The sequence below is a fragment of the Poecilia reticulata genome, chromosome 1 (genome assembly GCF_904066995.2).
Source record: "Poecilia reticulata chromosome 1, P_reticulata-male-v2, whole genome shotgun sequence".
In the NCBI taxonomy this organism is placed as follows: domain Eukaryota; kingdom Metazoa; phylum Chordata; class Actinopteri; order Cyprinodontiformes; family Poeciliidae; genus Poecilia; species Poecilia reticulata.
The window spans coordinates 3115261-3132340 of NC_088830.1; the positions used below are offsets into that span (position 1 = coordinate 3115261).

Genomic DNA, 17080 nt, shown 5'->3' on the forward strand with positions numbered 1-17080 from the left:
TCTTTAATTGGAATATGTGGTTTAATCAAAGTTTAACTGATATCATATTGACTTTTCTATTTATTTTTATTTTTTTACAAAATAAATGTTTAGCTTACATGCAGTGATTTGCAAAAATATGTTGAACTTTTCCATATTTCGTCACTTTCCAACCAGAAGCCAACACATAGCAGAAGCTCCTCCTGCCACATGTCCGCTGTGTCCAACATGACTTCTGTCAAACTGTAAACAGGACTTCTTGGCTTCTCTAACAACGACTTTCTTCCAGAAAGACATTTGTGCAGTGATTACTAATAGTTATCCTGTGGACAGATTCCCCCACCCGAGCTGTGGATCTCTGCATCTGGTCCAGAGTCACCATGGGCCTCTTGGCTGTGTCTCTGATCAGAGCTCTGCTTGTTCAGCTGGATGGCCTCGTCTTGTAGATTTACAGTTGGACCAGACTGTTTCCATCTCTGGATGATGGATTCAACAGTGAGATGTTCAGAGTGTGGGAAATCTTTTTACAGTCTAAGTCTGCTTTAAACTTCTCTGCATCTTTCTTCCTGACCTGTCTGCTGTGTTCCCTGGACTTCATGATGGTGTTTGCTCTCCTATATTCTCTGAACCTCTGAGGCGTCACAGAGCAGCTGGGTCTCTACTGACATCAGATTACACACAGCTGGACTCTGTTTAATCACAGGGAGCCATCGAGTAACTTCTGAAGGCAATTGATTGCACTCAAATCAAAGGGGGCTGAATACTTCTGTACACTCTGCTTTTCAGTGTTTTTATTGTAAAATATGTTTTGAACCACATATATTTTTCTTTCTACTTCACAAATGTATACCACTTTGTGTTGGTATGCCAGATAAAATTCCAATGAAATATATTTATATTTTTAGTTGCAATGTGTCAAAATATGGAAAAGTTCAAGGGGTGTGAATAGTTTTCTAGTTTTGTATGTTCTTAGAATGTGAATGCACATCAAATGTTCCCACACATACAACACAAGCTTCTGAGAAATGTGTTTTACGTTGCTGCCTTACAGCAGTGAGATAAACAGATGAACAGTCAACACTTTATGATTATTTAAAAGACAAAACAAGTGAATTTCAAGCAGGCACTCACGTTGGGTCCTGCCTCTCCCTGCTGACCAAGGTCACCAGTCAGACCTATAGGACCCTGTGGAAAGAAGAAAATACAACACATTAAACCTTACAATCAAAGCACATATTTTGTTAATTTTCAACAATGTGAATTTGCTATTGCTAAAATATTTCAAATGTTTGATTAAAGCTAAAGTGAGTCATTAGGCTAAAAAGTTTGTTTCCAATAGAGAATATGGCAGGCATCTCTTAAAACATGTGAGAAAATAATAGAAAAAAAACTATTATTGGTCAAACAACAAAAAATATTTTTTTGCATTACAACAATCACACTCTTATATTCGCTAACCAGCATTTTTCATGCTGGAAAATTAGATTTTAGGGATGTGATCAAAGTCTGTGATAGTGAAGGCCTCTGTGTCTTCACCTCAATCTTTAGCTGCCAGCCACAGATTCAGTATTGGATTTATGGTCAGAACTCTTCACAACAGAGGAAACACAAAATAAAATAAAGGGTCTGAAAGAAAAATGAACTAGAGTTCTTAATCAGTTCAGAAAGGCCACAGGAAAGTGGCCGGTTAGCAAGGAGCTGAGAATCTGGAGGCCATCGATGACAGAGAACCAGGACGACTGGAGGTTGGTGGTGATGGTAGACCCTGAAGCCATGAAGAGTCTCTGAAGGCCTGTAGCTAAAAATGTATATCTCCAGGTGGAATGCAGTTATGAACTAAAGACGCAAGCAATAAAAGCTTTTGTAGGCTGAGGTATGACAAGCGTTTCAGATGATTGGTCCTGGTTGCCCTGGGTTACTCCTCCTCTGTCTGGGAATAATTTTGGTTACTCCTGGAAAGGTTCACTAAGAATTTAATCTGTTTGTGGATTCTGCCTTAAGTCTCAGAGGCTGAGAAAAGACTCTGAGACCATTTGGATGTTACTCACTGTAGTTCTAGTCTGTTCTTGAATTTTTTTTCAGCTGTACCTGATGCATTGATTTGAATTCCTTTTATCCAACTTCCTGTTCTCAGACAGACTGGTCCTGTTTAAGTAACTTCTTGATTCTTGTGGCAAGTAAGATGAAGCTCTTTTGTACCTAATTATAATTAATTCATGGTTTAATTGGAAGAGGCCAAACTTTCTCAACAAGAATACTGCAGTTCCCCCAGAGATTTGATGGCTTATTGTTGCCGTTAACAGGGCAGTTACTTTATCACATAGCTTCTTTTTTTCCTAATAAATTAAATAATTTTCTTGTTATACTCATGTTTATCTCGGTCTGATATTAAAATTTGTTTAATGATCTGAAACATTTATATTTGACAAACACTCAAAGACTAGGAAACCTGTAAATGGTAAATACTTAACAGTATTGGTATTTTACTTTAAAACCACAAATTTATCTATCACCCATTTATTTAATACATCTGTTCAATTCTTTAGGAATCGACTGAGCGTGCTACAGTAATGTGTGTCATTGCACATCACACAGTACAGTTTGAGTGGCCCTTACAGCATTGCCCTTTGCTCCATCCTCTCCTGGAATGCCCCTGGCCCCCGGGGGACCGGCGGCTCCTGGAGGGCCCGTATCTCCCTTTTCACCTTGGTCTCCTTTGTCACCCTGTAAGCAACAGGAGAGGAGAGAGGAAATGTAAAGTGTGGGAGACTCTTAAGGCAATACAATTAATTGCTAAATAAATTTTTATTCCAAGGATTTGCAAGCTAAAAACCAAACAGACTCACTAGCCTTCCTGGAATACCGACGGGTCCAGGGTCACCCGCTTCTCCATCCTCTCCCTAAGAGGAAAAAATATTAAGTGCAAAAAATATGAGAAGTATTAGGATATTCAAGTGAAAACAGTGAAGTTTTTTTTACCTTTTCCCCCACAACACCCGGCTGTCCAATCATCCCAGGTCTGCCGGTTTGTCCCTGTGCCACACAAATTATGTTTATTACCGTACGATTTAATTCTGGAAAGATTAAAGATTCAAAATCAAACGCCTAAGACATTACCAGTCCTCCCATAGGTCCTTGAGCACCATTGGGGCCTTGTAGTCCAGGTGGACCCTACAACCAGGTAACCACAATAAATCAACATTTTTTTCATACATTTGTGACATTAGAAAAAAAGGTGCGAAAGCAAACAAATAGAATAAAGAGAACATAAACTTACCATCAGACCAACATGTCCACTCTCTCCCTTTTCTCCAGGTAAGCCAGGCATACCCTGGGACAATATGTACAGAATTATTTAACTGAAATAAAACTAAATTAATATCCTTCAAGAATCCCCACACTCGCAAACCTAACCTGTAATCCTCTCGGCCCTCTGGAGCCCTTGAAACCACGGGGCCCCTCGTCTCCTTTGGGACCGTACATACCCTGCTGCCCTCGAGGGCCAGACAGTCCATCTACACCCTGTTAGACAGGTGGAGTCTGATGTGAATACATTCAGGATCAACGTCTCGTGACATAGTGACAACAGATTGATTACTGGGATCAGTCCATTGTGATCGTGTATTTAGGAAATGTAATCATATTGTGATATATTACATTAAAAAAACGTCACAACAGAAATTCTCTTTTTCAACCATCAGTCCTAACAAGGCAGAAAAGAAAAGAGATGAAGACTCACTGGAAGACCTGGCTGACCAACTGGCCCCTGGGTGCCAGTAGGACCCGGGGGACCCTGTTGAGAAAGCACCAAAGAATTATGCGAAATTGGATCAGGTGATCATAACTGATCCTTCTGAAGCACAACCTGACCCCACACTCACCGCTTCCCCCTTGTCTCCTTTGCTGCCTTTCTGTCCAGGTCCTCCCTGCTCCCCCTGTGGACATGAAACACAAAACATCTGGAAACTTTCCACTTGACCAGCACTGAATGGTGAGTGGCCAGCTGCGAACTTAAAAATCCAATATTTCTTTCAATTTATGAACACACCATCCCAAGAGCTAACATCTCGAGCTAACAACAGTTTTTGATGTGGACTTGGTTACTGAGGGAAGAACACTCCAATCTGAATACTTTCAGTATCATTGAGGTGATGCAGAACATTTGTAGGAATCAATTTAAAATGAATCTGTATTTTCTACAGTTTCAAACAGGCTGAGAATCCAGCAGATAACAGGAAGGCTGAAGGAATTAGAGAGAAGCAGATCGATTTCATTTTTTGGAGCCGTCAAGCTGAGTTTTGATGCTGGGTGTGGAGACGTTGTAGAAAAAATGCTTTTTAAATATTGTTAATTGGAGGTAATACAGAGTTATCAGAATAAGCTATAATCTGTATAGGAACACAGATTTACAAAAAGCATAAATCAGATATTGGCCCCAGATCCTGTATTTATTTCTCTTGTACTGTAACACATCATGGATACTTTACCTTATCCCCATCATCCCCCGAAGGTCCTGCAGCTCCTGTTGCTCCGGGCATTCCTACCAGACCCTGATCCCCGTCCTTACCCGCAGGTCCAATAGGGCCCTTCTCTCCCTGAGGCAAATACACCGAGCTCATTTTAAAAAGTGCAATTAGGATATAAACAATACAGAGAAAAATTACAAGCAACAACTCATTTATTAAAATTACATACAAGTTTTGTTTGTGTGTTTTCTTCATATTCTCTGAGGATGCTTTCTAAAGCAGCCTCCGGTGTCAGCAGATGAAATGATTATAAGAAACAAAAAGCATGCTGATAATTACAGGCTCCCCCTTCTCTCCCATTGGTCCCGGTCCTCCAACTGCTCCGGCACGACCAGGCTGTCCGATTGCCCCAGCTGGTCCTGGAGGGCCCCGTTCTCCTGATGGCCCCTACACACAATATATTAGCCCTTTAAATGTCTTCAAGTACCAAATTACTGCAGAAGATAATGTTACATATGGGGAAACACAGCTGCAGAATGCCTGACAGGGAGTTAAGGTAAATCAGAATTGTTGTGCCATTACTTACCAGAGATCCGGCGGATCCACCGGGGCCTGTTGCTCCTTTCAGACCCGGGGGTCCCTTTAAATGTCAATAAAGCATTTTGTAGAACTAAACTACTAAAAGATCTTCACAAAAACACGAACACAGATGTACAGTATTTCAGCAGTTATGTGGTACCATAATTCCAGTAGCTCCTCTGCTCCCTCTGAACCCCTTCAGTCCAGTTGGACCGTTCTTCCCTGATGTCCCCGGTAAACCAGGGTCCCCCTAAGACATGAATTAACAAGAATAGAAATATTACCTACAGAATAAATGGAATGATGAAAACAGAAATAATAAATCTGTATCTGACCTTTCCGCCCTCTTTCCCAGCAGCCCCAGGTAAACCGTGCTCTCCGGGTACCCCTGGTGCTCCCGGGTGACCGCGGTCTCCTGTTGGTCCTGGTTCCCCTGATTTCCCCTGAAGCAAACATCACACATGATTTCAGTGGTCTTCAATAATAACAGTAACAGGGTATTCCAATCCAACCCAATGAGACAGCAGGGTTTTGAAAATGAAGCTGAATGTAAGGCGAGGTATCATATTGAAATAATCCAAACTAAATCTCAGATGGAGATTGTCTATGTACTCAGTGTGACGAGATGTAAATTGAATCTTTTTGACTCTTAAAAGGCCTTGATGTAATGCTTCTGTTTTAAGTTGTATAAAAAACTGAGACAAATTGAACTAAAATACATTGAAATAAACTGAAATTACTTGAAATATTTTGAATGTAATCAAAATAATTCAGCTAAATTAATTGCAATTAAAAAAATAAGTTAGATAAAATTTTATCAAATTGAAATTTAACTGCAATTGAATTGAACTAAATATTATGTTACATGTAATTACCCTGGAAAATTCTTCAACTCAAAACAATAGGTTCAAACAGAGGCGCTTACCTGCGGTCCGACCACACCTGAAGGCCCTGGGGGGCCCGTTTTTCCTTGAAAGCCCTGAAAAAAAGTTGGACATTAAATACCGACAGTGTGTCTGCAATCCTTTTAGACTATCATTGATCAGAATCTAAATGTAATTAAAACCCCAGGCTGGGATTCAATCCCGCTGTGAGGCTCAGTACCGGTTGAGCCATTGTTTCTGGGTAAATGTGTGTTTAAGACATCTTTTGAAAAGAATAATGTAACTCACTGGTTCTCCTCTTTGACCCGGATGACCCGGAAGTCCATCCTTCCCAGCTGGACCCTGTAACAATAAACACAAGAGCATAAAAAATATAATGTCATAAACATAAGTTAAAACAAAAAAGTAAGCACAACAGTAGAGTAGAAAATATAACAAATATTCTCTTTTAGTAAAATATAGTCAATTCTAATTTCCCATTCATAGTTCTGTGTCAGTAATAAATAAACATTAATCCACATCTACATCCTTTTCTATGACAAAGTTTTGTTTACAGTAATATGTACATGGATGTGGTCAGAACTTGACGATCAATAAGCAAAGCTGCTTTGTTAGAAAAAAACATATTTGAAGTGGATCAAGTTAAACAATAGTTTAACACTGGATCTGATTCTGGTCTACAGATCTGACTCTGTTTAATTACCTGGCAGCTTAAACTTACAGATTTATTTTTTCTTTAAAAAAAATCAGGAAGTAAGATCCAAGCTTTTGACTATTTTGCATATTTCATGTTTTCACAGATTTATATCAAAATTTGTGGTTCTGTTTAAATTTTGTAAAACGAAATAAGTATTTTTTTTTACTGCTTACGCTTGAACCTTTAGGTCCCAGTTCTCCATTCCTTCCTTGTGGCCCTGAAGGTCCCTAGAAAACAAAAAATGCAAAATGAACCAATAGAGAAGGGGTTAATATAGTGATAAATGGCATCCAGTGCAATGTTTTGGTCATATTGAATCAGGTGTGTAAAAGCAGGAAAACATCTAAAGCGGACATGGCAGTTTGCCTTGAGGACAGATCTGAAATTCATTTTAACCTGTTATTGTTAGCAAAACTACTGAAGCCCAGTCAGACTTTAAATGACATTGATCCTGTGACTGAGCAGGTGACCAACTATATGAACGTCTGTGAACCAGTGAGATGCTTCACCAAACACAAACCCTGACTTACCAGTGACCTGAAGAAAAGAAGAACCATAAAGTCGGAGTCAGAAGCAAGTTAAAGTTAACATTAGAGACAGCATGGAGGGGTATGGGGGAAAAAACTCAAGAGTAAGCTCCAAGATAATGACATCAGGAATATGGTGAAGGATGATGAAGATCACAGGCTAATTAAGTCACTAGACTCATGAGAACTGCCACCTCCAGTAGCTCAGTTCTCACAAGGTTAATGCCGACAGCAGGAATAAACCAGGTGTTGTGCCAAAACCCAATCACATTCAGCTTGAGTGTCTCGTCGAATCGTTTTGAGTGACTTTCTCTGTCATTTAGTTCTTTCATACAAATTATGTTCCCACCAGTAACACAGATGTAGTTGTATTCTCAAGGTTGCGGCAAAAGTTTGTCTCTTTTATATTTTCCTCTTCCTATAATTTGGGATGTTCTCCTCTTGAGTGTCCATGTTTGGTAGTTTGTCATAATATCTGACTACTTAAATTCCTAATGTACCCATAGCAGTAAAAGTGTACTTTTCATGGGTTATCTGCGTCAAACTAGCTTAGATTTTGAACCACCGTTTGACCACTGCCCTGTGATGGATATAATTCAATAAATAATAATAAAAAAGATTTTTGATGGGGTTTTTTTCTTTACTGAGGGGTTCTGTTAATTTTGTTAAATTAAGAATTTTAGAGCACAGGAAGTTTTATGCACTGTGTTGAAGAAGGCATTCTGTGTTACACCGAAAAGATACCAAAAATGCCAAATATAGCTGGGGGGGTTTTCTGCCAAAAAGCGATTAAGGTCCATATCCTGCACAGTGAAAGGCAATTTCTACCTGAAATGACTGTTTCACTTAACAGGATTATGTCCTGGAGATATGGGCGATAGACATCGAAGATAAATGTGCTTCAATTCTCTCTTGTGTTTTAATTTAGGCTCTATTATAGGAATTACATAGGAATCTGCACAGCATTTCAATGATAAACGTATCAGACTCTGAGCATCTAATTGTAGTTAGTATAAATAAAACTACAGTTTGTATATATTTGTACAGCAGACAGACAGACAGCTTGGGGCTAAAACTTGGCATATGGACAAATTTAGAAAAGTTGTATGTAGTTGCACCGGTAACCCACGGCTCCTTCTTTAAGTTTTGCTCAGAGCTCCAGGGTGATCAGTCTGGATTCATCTAAATGCTAATAAACAATCATCAACATTTCCCAGCAGATCGATATGATCTCTAAGCACAGGCTCCCTCTGAATCCTTCCATTGGCGATGCTCTCCATCAGAGCCAAAGCACTCCTCAATTACGTGGCTCACCTTTGCGCAGCTACTTGTATATGTGTGATTGTATGTTTACACACCTTAATCACCTTTAAAATAATGAAACCTGTTAGGAGTTAACCTGCTGATCCAACCCTGTTTTCTTTTTTAGTGAGAATAAAATTACCGTATAGATGCATTTTATGTGCTTCGGCGCACAAAACGATTATATATTTGAGACAAAAACTGAGGCAATGTACTAAGGTAAGGTAATATTATTTATATAGCATATTTTCAGCAACACGGTAATTCAAAGTGCTTTACATGAATTACTATTTACATTCCAGTGAGGTTTTCACATCTTTTTATTTTATTTTATTTATTTTGTGTGCATATTAGGTTACTGATCAAATAAGTAAAAAAAATTATTTATCACATTTTTTCTATTAGGATTTTATGCGGGCTTCTCACATATAATCAATAAAATATACGGATGTTTGCATGCATAATGTTTTTGTGACATAATTGCATATTTTACCCTCTCTCCGGGAGATCCTGGGGGCCCGTCATGTCCTGAGGCTCCCTGAGAGGGAAGGAGAACACAGGATCAGTGACAGAAGGCAGAGCAGGAACACAGGGAACAGAAACATGTTGCTGCGGGTTCAGGTGAGAGTCAGTTAACCTTTTCTCCTGGTTTCCCTGTAGGACCTCTCACCCCCCTGCCTCCTCGGGCACCCTGCCAGAAACACAACATAAAAAACACTTTGAAATCAGATGAAAGGTGAAAGCTGCTTAGAATATGTCCTGACATGAGAAGGAAGCTGTGGTTCAAAAGCAGAAAGAAGCTCCACATTATCCAAGGCTGTGTAAAGTTCTCTTTCACTGGGATGCTCCATGATTTTCTTTTCTTTCTTTCTTTTTTGTTGCAAAGGTAAACAGAAACCTTTAAACCATCAAAACTAGCAGTCATCTGACTTGGACATAACAAAATGAGAACATTTGCAGCATTTGAAAAATGTGATAAAAACAGATACTGGCACAAATAAACTTTACAAATCTCAGGCAGGACAGTAATGACAGTAGAGTGATTTTCTTGTTTATACTAAAAGTGAACATCTTATGGTCAAGACTCACGTTTGGACCTCTTTGGCCTCCACTTCCTGCTTGTCCTGCAGGACCCTGTTAAATGAGACAAATGTCAGACATTTATGAAATATAGTAAAGATTTCACAGCATCTGTTCTGAATGCTTCTCTTACTTTCTTCCCTTTCTCTCCAGGAGCCCCCTGCGCACCAGGAAAGCCATCAGAACCCTGCAAAGGAAGAAAGGTCAACATAAACTTAATCTGCTGCTTCATCATTAACCAATTTTGAATCCTCAGTTCATTTTACCTTGGGGCCCTGTCGTCCTGGATACCCAGGTAAACCTGGAACCCCCAGTTTCCCCTGAAACACAACACTAGTTGAGTGAATTTGCAGATAAACGTAGGTTAAGACTGTTCTGTTAATTATACGTGGCCTTATGCAACATGTACCTTCTCTCCAGAAATGCCAGCCGTCCCGGCCTCTCCATGAGGACCCAACTGACCTTTGGGACCTTCAGGTCCATCTTCACCTCGAGACCCTGGAGGTCCATTATCTCCAACATCCCCCTTTGCTCCCATCTCCCCTTTTGCCCCAGGAAAACCATCTTCTCCCTGCAGAAAACAGCAGTGTGATAAACTAAAAAACTGAAACTCGTGCAGTAAAACAGGAGACACTTCAGTTCATCCATAGGTTTAAAATAGCAGCTCTAGACATCTTGGCTTTCTGAATGTACAAAGATGATATTAGTTGTGTTACGTTTTACCTTCTCTCCTTTGCTTCCCTTCAGCCCTCTGATTCCATCTGCACCCTGTCAAACATCAACATATAAAAATGAAACATCAGGAGATGATTCTCACTGCAGCATTTGGTCAGAGGGAATGGAAAACTCCTGCATGCTGAAAAACATTACACTCTTAGTTTCATAACTTATTCATACGCCTTCAACATTTTTCCCTTTTTATGAAATTGTAGCCACAACCCGTACTGTTTGTTAATGTGATTAACCAAGTAGCATAATTATAAAGTGAAAGGAAAACTTAAACCTGTTTCTTTTGAAATCTTTAATATTTTACTTTGTTTTTTGTCCATTCAAGATGAGATGAAAGAAATGCCCAGTTTTCAGAGGAACCATATTCTCTAGAGTTAACTCCTTCACTGTCATGAGGACAGTTATGGCCATGTAAAAATTTTAGTGATGATTATTAAGCCAAAGTAAGTTATTTTCACCCTGTTTGTCTTCTTTAAAGGTTAGACTGACTGGGTGAATGACAGGGCCGTCCTCTTGATAGATTATTTCAGCTGAGCTGATGTGTTTCATGAGTTGTTCTAAGATTGGGATATTGTCAGAAACCTAACCCTGCTTTAAGGTTCTCCACACCATTCTCATTGACTTGTTCAGCAGGTCTCTAATTCGTTCTGATGCAACAGACAGATTTAAACTAAGGCAGGCAGGCAGACTCTATTTATTCATGCTGGATTTTATTTGCCATTATCAGAGGATGGGGAGTTGGAAAAACAAATGAATCCCCATTTTTCACAATCTCAGTTGTAACGAGATGAAATATGAAAAAGTGAAAGTGTTTCAGTACATTTGCAAGCACCATGAATGAGCATTTCTCACCTTAACTCCCCGTTGTCCGGGGTATCCTACAGGTCCCTGCACGCCGGAAGGACCCTAACAACAAACATATGCACATGTTGAAAGAAAATCTGTATTGAAAATAGCATCAAAAGTACAAAAGAAAGTTTGTATATGCTTACTGGCAATCCCTTTTCACCTGGAGTCCCTTCTCTTCCAGGATGACCCTGTAGACAAGCAGACAAATACTTAGTCATGTAACTGAGGTTATTATGGTGTAGAGACTCAGGAATGCAACAAGGGTCTGAAATAGACAGGGTCAGTCCCAGAGTATTGCAGGCCTGGCGGGCTGCTAGGCTTTACTTGCTTCCCACCAGGCTGAGCTTTGTTTGCTTATTCATTTTAAATACACCAGTAACTATGATAGTAAACGTGAGTTAAAGAGTATCTTTTGTATAATGGTTAAAAGTGCAGTGACAACATATTATGGTATGCATGCAAACACTAAGGAAGGCAGTTTGAGGTCAGGCGTCTTTTATTAATAGCTGGAGTTCCGTAACCGCTGCATCTTTCTACTCACGTACATGCTACCGCTAACAACTTAATCAAATAAAGTGACAAGTCAAGGATAAAGGACAAAAATAAGTAAATCATTGGACACTTTCTTTTTCTGACGTCTGAAGAGCAGCGGAAGGGATAATGAGTCTGCTTGTTCACCTGCTCACTGCAGGAAGAGGGCGCCACCGAGCTGATGTTGTTTACATTACCTGAGCTGTGGATTGCTAGATGAGGCAGTACTAGCTGGCATGGATGGATGTCAGCATGCTGCAAAGCAACCTTCTGCATATGATGTTATAATGTGCCACCAACCTGAGAATACCTTGTGTATGAAGGAAAATGTGTCTCATTTGCATTTAGAACTCTTTTTTTTCTTTTTGTCTGCGTCTGTGCCAGCAACTAAATGAGTCACACCGACAGCCAATCAGAATGCTCCCTGCAAATACTTCAATCACTTTGATAAGAAGCAACTAATAACACGTAGAAAATCAAAATACTGCACCAGTGGCAGACATTGCTAAACAAAACTGGAAGATTTAGGAAAACGCAAGAAAGCTTATTGTAATAAATACTTGAATTTTGTACCCTAAGAATATTAAACCTACAAATACTTACCTATCATTATTTATTTTATTTTATTTAACTCTTGAATGTGACTGGCGTTACACTGCTTGTTTTAGCATTCGCTGGCTAACTACTTAATCAGGTTTTAACTTAAGTGCCAAAAATGTTTATTTATTTTAGCTATATTTTTTGAGGACTCTGTAGCTGATGTTTAAGTATTGCTTATAATGTCTTCCAACAACATTAATTCTTAGCCATATTTTCAAATTTCCGCTCAATGTTTAACATTTTTAACAACAACACGGTGGGCCACTGGAGAGCCGCCCTGCCTACAGGCTGAGCAGGTTTTCTGGGACAGACCCTGAACATGGAACATGAAATCTGTACGTACTGGAGGCCCGTCATTTCCAGGTAAGCCCTGCATCCCTTTCTTCCCTTGAGGTCCCTGCCAGACAGTGAGAAATTGTCGATCAAGAGATCTTATGCTAAAGAAAAAATCCCCAACTAAAGCTCACTTACCTTCTCTCCTGGTAGTCCTACCAGCCCCTGAGGGCCAGGAAATCCCTGCAGATGCAATATCACATTAGTCTTAAAACTAAGCCATGGAGTTCATTTTCAGCATGCTTTATTTTAGCACATACAACAATTCCAGGGTTGCCTTGCTGACCGGGTGCTCCAATTTCTCCTGGTGGTCCCTGTTGCGGACAATAATTCATGTAAGAGTAATGAACTAATTCAGCACCTTTAGGGTCACGTATTTTACTTTGCTTACTATGTTGCCTTTTGAGCCTTGGACCCCATCAGTTCCACGAATGCCCTTTGAGGAGACACAGCATGAGATTTAAACAAAAACAAACATTTTCTGCTGTATCCTGAAATGCAGAGAGCAGATTTCCTGATGATCGGTTTTCAGAATCATCAACCTTCCCATACAAGATTTTACTGCATTGCCTGCTGCTTTTTAATAGATGGCTTTCAAGCCCTAATTGAAAATTTGCTTAAGTTCATTAGCGCTTCCTAAATCAAAATCCAAACTGCGTCTGTAAAATATACAAATGAAACGATGTTCACAGATGCTGACAAGTGCTTACTCATGTTCCAACAAGCACACAAATCAGACACAGCTGAAGAAACCACTTCGGGCGAGTAAGCAGTCATTCTTTAGATGAGATAAGGATTGTATATATGTCATTAAGAATCCAAGAACTACTTTAACATTGTGATTAGAAGGTGCAGCCCAGAGATTATTGATGCTTGACTGCAGAGAGTCACTGGAGCTAAACATGTAATCCCAGTAGCGGAGTCTGTTGTCTGTGAGAGAGTTCAGTGTGTGTAAAAGTAAATCTCACGTGTAGCATATGCTAAACTAGCATGCAAGTATTTAACACTTACCATCAAGCCTGAGTTTCCAGGACGACCTCTAGGGCCAGTCAGACCTCTGGGACCCTTGAAATACACATCGAAGTTACACAAGGTGATAAAGCTGAGAATATGCAGACAGGTGTTTTGCTTTTCTGAAAGAAAATCGATGATCTCCCAAAGCTAAACGGAAAAATGGACTTATTGTGGAGCATTTTGAGTTACTTATAGATTCTGAAAGTGTAGATTCTATGTTATCCAATCAAAAAAGTTCTTTATTACAATTGTTGTGTGCACTAACAACGCTTTAGAGCTATTTGTAATTTAGAAGCATAATAAAAGAAAAATAGACTTGGGGTTGCCTTGGAAAAAACAAACATTTTCTTAATTATTTTATTTTAGGTCTTAAGATGCAGTTAGTCAGCGTGGGGCGCAGCTCCGTCCACCGCCTCGTCAGTTCAGCACAGTCACAGACCTAGATCTGCATGTCTGTGCGGCATGTTATGTAATGCTGTTCAAAATCAAAAGTTCCTGAACTCACCTAGAGAAACTTTCCACTGATATCTTCGGACCACTTATCCATTATTATTTTTAAACACAATCATTTGGTAGCTAACTGTAGCATCGCACTTTAAACTCACGTCATGGCAAATGAACAGTTGTTTGCATGCAGTACCTCGTGGATCACTAGGGGGCGCCCATGAACCACCAGTGGTCTGAGGACCACAGTTTGAGAAGATCTAGACCAGCTCTGTCCAAAGTTGGTCCTCGAGGCCCGGCATCCTGCACATTTTAGTTCTCTCCCTGGTGGTAGTAACAACCTTTTGAGCTTGTCAATGTTCTTCTTAGGCCTTATAACGAGCCTTCATTTGATCCAGGTGCGCTAAACCAGGGAGAACTAAAACATGCAGGATGCCGGCCCTCGAGGACCGACTATGGGAACCCCTGAGCTAGACTAAAGGTTTTCTTTTTTAGGTCTGTTAGGTTTGCCGAATATTTTTCTATTAACTAAATGCAGAGAAAATTGCTTAATAATTTTCTCTAAAGGCAGAGGTTTACACTAAGATGGCTCTTCCCTTAATGTGGGAAAGCTCAGATTGTGATAATGATGCTTTGTTATCTGATGGAGGCACATCTGTGAATGAAATTTAAGTCAGTGCATCAAACACAATGCGTTGTGTGAAACGGGAAAACAAAAATAAATCAGTCAAGATAGCAGGAAGAGATTTTGAAACTTGTGGAACTCAACAAGTCTGGTTTATTTTTAGATACATATTTCACATACCTAAAGTGCCAGATTCGCCTATTGAAAGAATTATATGCAAGTATAAAGACCATACAAATGTCCCATAATCAAACTATTCATGAAGCTGATGAAAATTGAAAGTTGAGGCATAAACACTCACAGCATCACCCGGTTGACCTCTTGGCCCTGGTGGCCCCTGAGAGCCCTGTAAATATATAGATAAATACAAAATCATTCGTCCTCCCATAGTTAAAAACATCAAAATTACAAATATTTATTTCTGGCATGGCTTCCTACCTTTTCTCCCAGCTCTCCTGGAGGACCTAGGGGTCCTGGCTTCCCCCTGTCTCCCTGACAAAACATTACAGAAAGATAATTGAATTGTGGATTTGATGTCCCGTACTCGTTCATCCCTGTCTGCGTACCTTGTGTCCTTTATTTCCTGGGAGGCCAGGTAAGCCATCAAAGCCTCGATCTCCCTAGCAGGAAAAAAACAGGAGTAAGTCCATATTTTGTGGACGCAGAACAAGAAGGAAAGGAAATGTGTGTCTGGAACATTAATTCACCTTTGCTCCAGTTTCTCCTATCGCACCGCGGCCCCCGTCTGAACCTCCCCGACCCTTAGAAACATGTATATCAATGGACTACATATAATTTGAAGCTAAATTTTACAACTCATAGGAAGATGATATTGATAACAACAAAAGATGCAGCACATTAAATATCCTCACCCGTTTTCCAGGTCTTCCATTCTGACCTGGAATACCCGATAGTCCTGCAGGACCCTGAGAGAGGAAAATGAGAGAGTACAAAAAAAAAACTGTAGCTGGTATAACTGGAATGACAACACAGGTAAACTTACAGGTGGTCCCATTTCACCGCTGCTCCCTTTCAGCCCTGGAGGCCCCGATGCTCCCTTTAGAAAAAGCAAAAACACAAAAGTGATAATTGGCCAACATTTGCATTATGCTTTGTCAAGTCCGAGGACTCCAAAGTACTTTACTCTACAGTCAGTCAGACTATCAGACTATCTGCAGCACTGGGTCCTTTGACCACCACCAGCAACGCAAATAATGGAGCAACCCACCAGTTACAGGCCAAATCCCTCCATCCTGAGTCACTGCCACCTCCAAAGACTAATTCAAGTCTTTCTTTTATCACATTTTTTAACACAAAAAGCAACATGTATTACAAGTTACAAATATTTATTTTAAAAAATTAGAAAAATCTACACAAGAAATAAAGTGTATATTTTCATGTGAAGAAATATGATCACCCATTAAATAATCAGATGTTCACATATTAATGTCAAATCTCATCTTTTTATTAAAGATAAAATGTCTAATTTTCCTTAAACACTCTGGTGCACAGATTTTTGGATCAGTTCATCATCACATCATTCTACATGTCTGAGGTGTGAAAAGGTCAAACTTCTGTCAAAATGCAAAGTGATGTTGTTGTCATGTGTATCCAACACATGAGATGCTTGTTTGCTGAAGGGGAAATAAATACTTGTATGTCCTGCATTGCATTTTATGTTTAATCTCACAGAATACAAAGGACTCTCATTTTATTGTTTTAATTTCTCTTCTCCATTATTTTATAATTTTAGTTTTTCAAGTTTTCTGAAGGTCTTTTTAAAGTTTTGTTAAGAATGTAGTTTAAGAAACTGAAGTAGAATTAAAGGGGAAAAATGCAGCAAAGATGTGACACGGGTCTGTGGAGGTCAGTTAACCTTCAGTTGACCTTCTACTTTATGAATGTATAAATATCTAAATTCATCTAAAGTGACTTTAATACATGTCTTGTTCATAAAGCTAACATTAAAACACTAATGTGTTTGCAGGGTAACTTACCAGTGGTCCAGGTCTGCCTCTGAGACCCAGTGGGCCAGGAGGGCCCTTCATGGCCAGCTGGAAAAAGAGACTTATTTATATTAATCCCCAAAAATAACTGATTTAAATCAGTTGTGCTTGATGCAATATAATACTATGTTTGTGTACCTTTGTCTGTTGCAGGATGGCCTGAGCCTGAGCCTCCTGTGCAGAAACAACAGCTCCTGTCCTCGGATCGCCACCCGACTGGAACTGAAGATCAGAAAAAAACATAACTCAATACTCCACCTAGTGGCCAGGGAATCTCACTGTCAGCCATGATTTGATAAGTATGTACTGTCAACAGTGGAACAAAATGAAACAAAACAAAAGAATTTATGAGGGAAGGAACACAATATGCTGTCTTAACACAGTATTGAAAGAGGTGGGATTATATAGATCTAGAACTATTAAACTTGCCCGATA

The 17080-nt window shown here is 39.6% G+C and overlaps 1 protein-coding gene across 1 annotated transcript in view; it reads right to left on the minus strand.

Annotated features, from left to right (window-relative positions):
- LOC103462069 (uncharacterized) overlaps window positions 1-17080 on the minus strand; it is a 49154-nt gene that overhangs the window by 5189 nt on the left and 26885 nt on the right. The window contains exons 13-51 of the mRNA XM_008404579.3: window positions 16784-16867; window positions 16637-16693; window positions 15643-15696; window positions 15512-15565; window positions 15347-15400; window positions 15206-15259; window positions 15078-15131; window positions 14941-14985; window positions 13568-13621; window positions 12948-12992; window positions 12817-12870; window positions 12695-12739; window positions 12567-12620; window positions 11236-11280; window positions 11096-11149; window positions 10238-10282; window positions 9924-10085; window positions 9781-9834; window positions 9648-9701; window positions 9524-9568; window positions 9072-9125; window positions 8928-8972; window positions 6779-6832; window positions 6197-6250; window positions 5950-6003; window positions 5360-5467; window positions 5185-5274; window positions 5032-5085; window positions 4785-4892; window positions 4467-4574; window positions 3861-3914; window positions 3719-3772; window positions 3394-3501; window positions 3257-3310; window positions 3097-3150; window positions 2959-3012; window positions 2826-2879; window positions 2596-2703; window positions 1111-1164 (exon numbers count right to left, since the gene is read on the minus strand). Coding sequence (XP_008402801.2) covers window positions 1111-1164; window positions 2596-2703; window positions 2826-2879; window positions 2959-3012; window positions 3097-3150; window positions 3257-3310; window positions 3394-3501; window positions 3719-3772; window positions 3861-3914; window positions 4467-4574; window positions 4785-4892; window positions 5032-5085; window positions 5185-5274; window positions 5360-5467; window positions 5950-6003; window positions 6197-6250; window positions 6779-6832; window positions 8928-8972; window positions 9072-9125; window positions 9524-9568; window positions 9648-9701; window positions 9781-9834; window positions 9924-10085; window positions 10238-10282; window positions 11096-11149; window positions 11236-11280; window positions 12567-12620; window positions 12695-12739; window positions 12817-12870; window positions 12948-12992; window positions 13568-13621; window positions 14941-14985; window positions 15078-15131; window positions 15206-15259; window positions 15347-15400; window positions 15512-15565; window positions 15643-15696; window positions 16637-16693; window positions 16784-16867 — 2490 coding nt within the window. The remainder of the gene's footprint in view (window positions 1-1110; window positions 1165-2595; window positions 2704-2825; window positions 2880-2958; window positions 3013-3096; window positions 3151-3256; window positions 3311-3393; window positions 3502-3718; window positions 3773-3860; window positions 3915-4466; window positions 4575-4784; window positions 4893-5031; window positions 5086-5184; window positions 5275-5359; window positions 5468-5949; window positions 6004-6196; window positions 6251-6778; window positions 6833-8927; window positions 8973-9071; window positions 9126-9523; window positions 9569-9647; window positions 9702-9780; window positions 9835-9923; window positions 10086-10237; window positions 10283-11095; window positions 11150-11235; window positions 11281-12566; window positions 12621-12694; window positions 12740-12816; window positions 12871-12947; window positions 12993-13567; window positions 13622-14940; window positions 14986-15077; window positions 15132-15205; window positions 15260-15346; window positions 15401-15511; window positions 15566-15642; window positions 15697-16636; window positions 16694-16783; window positions 16868-17080) is intronic.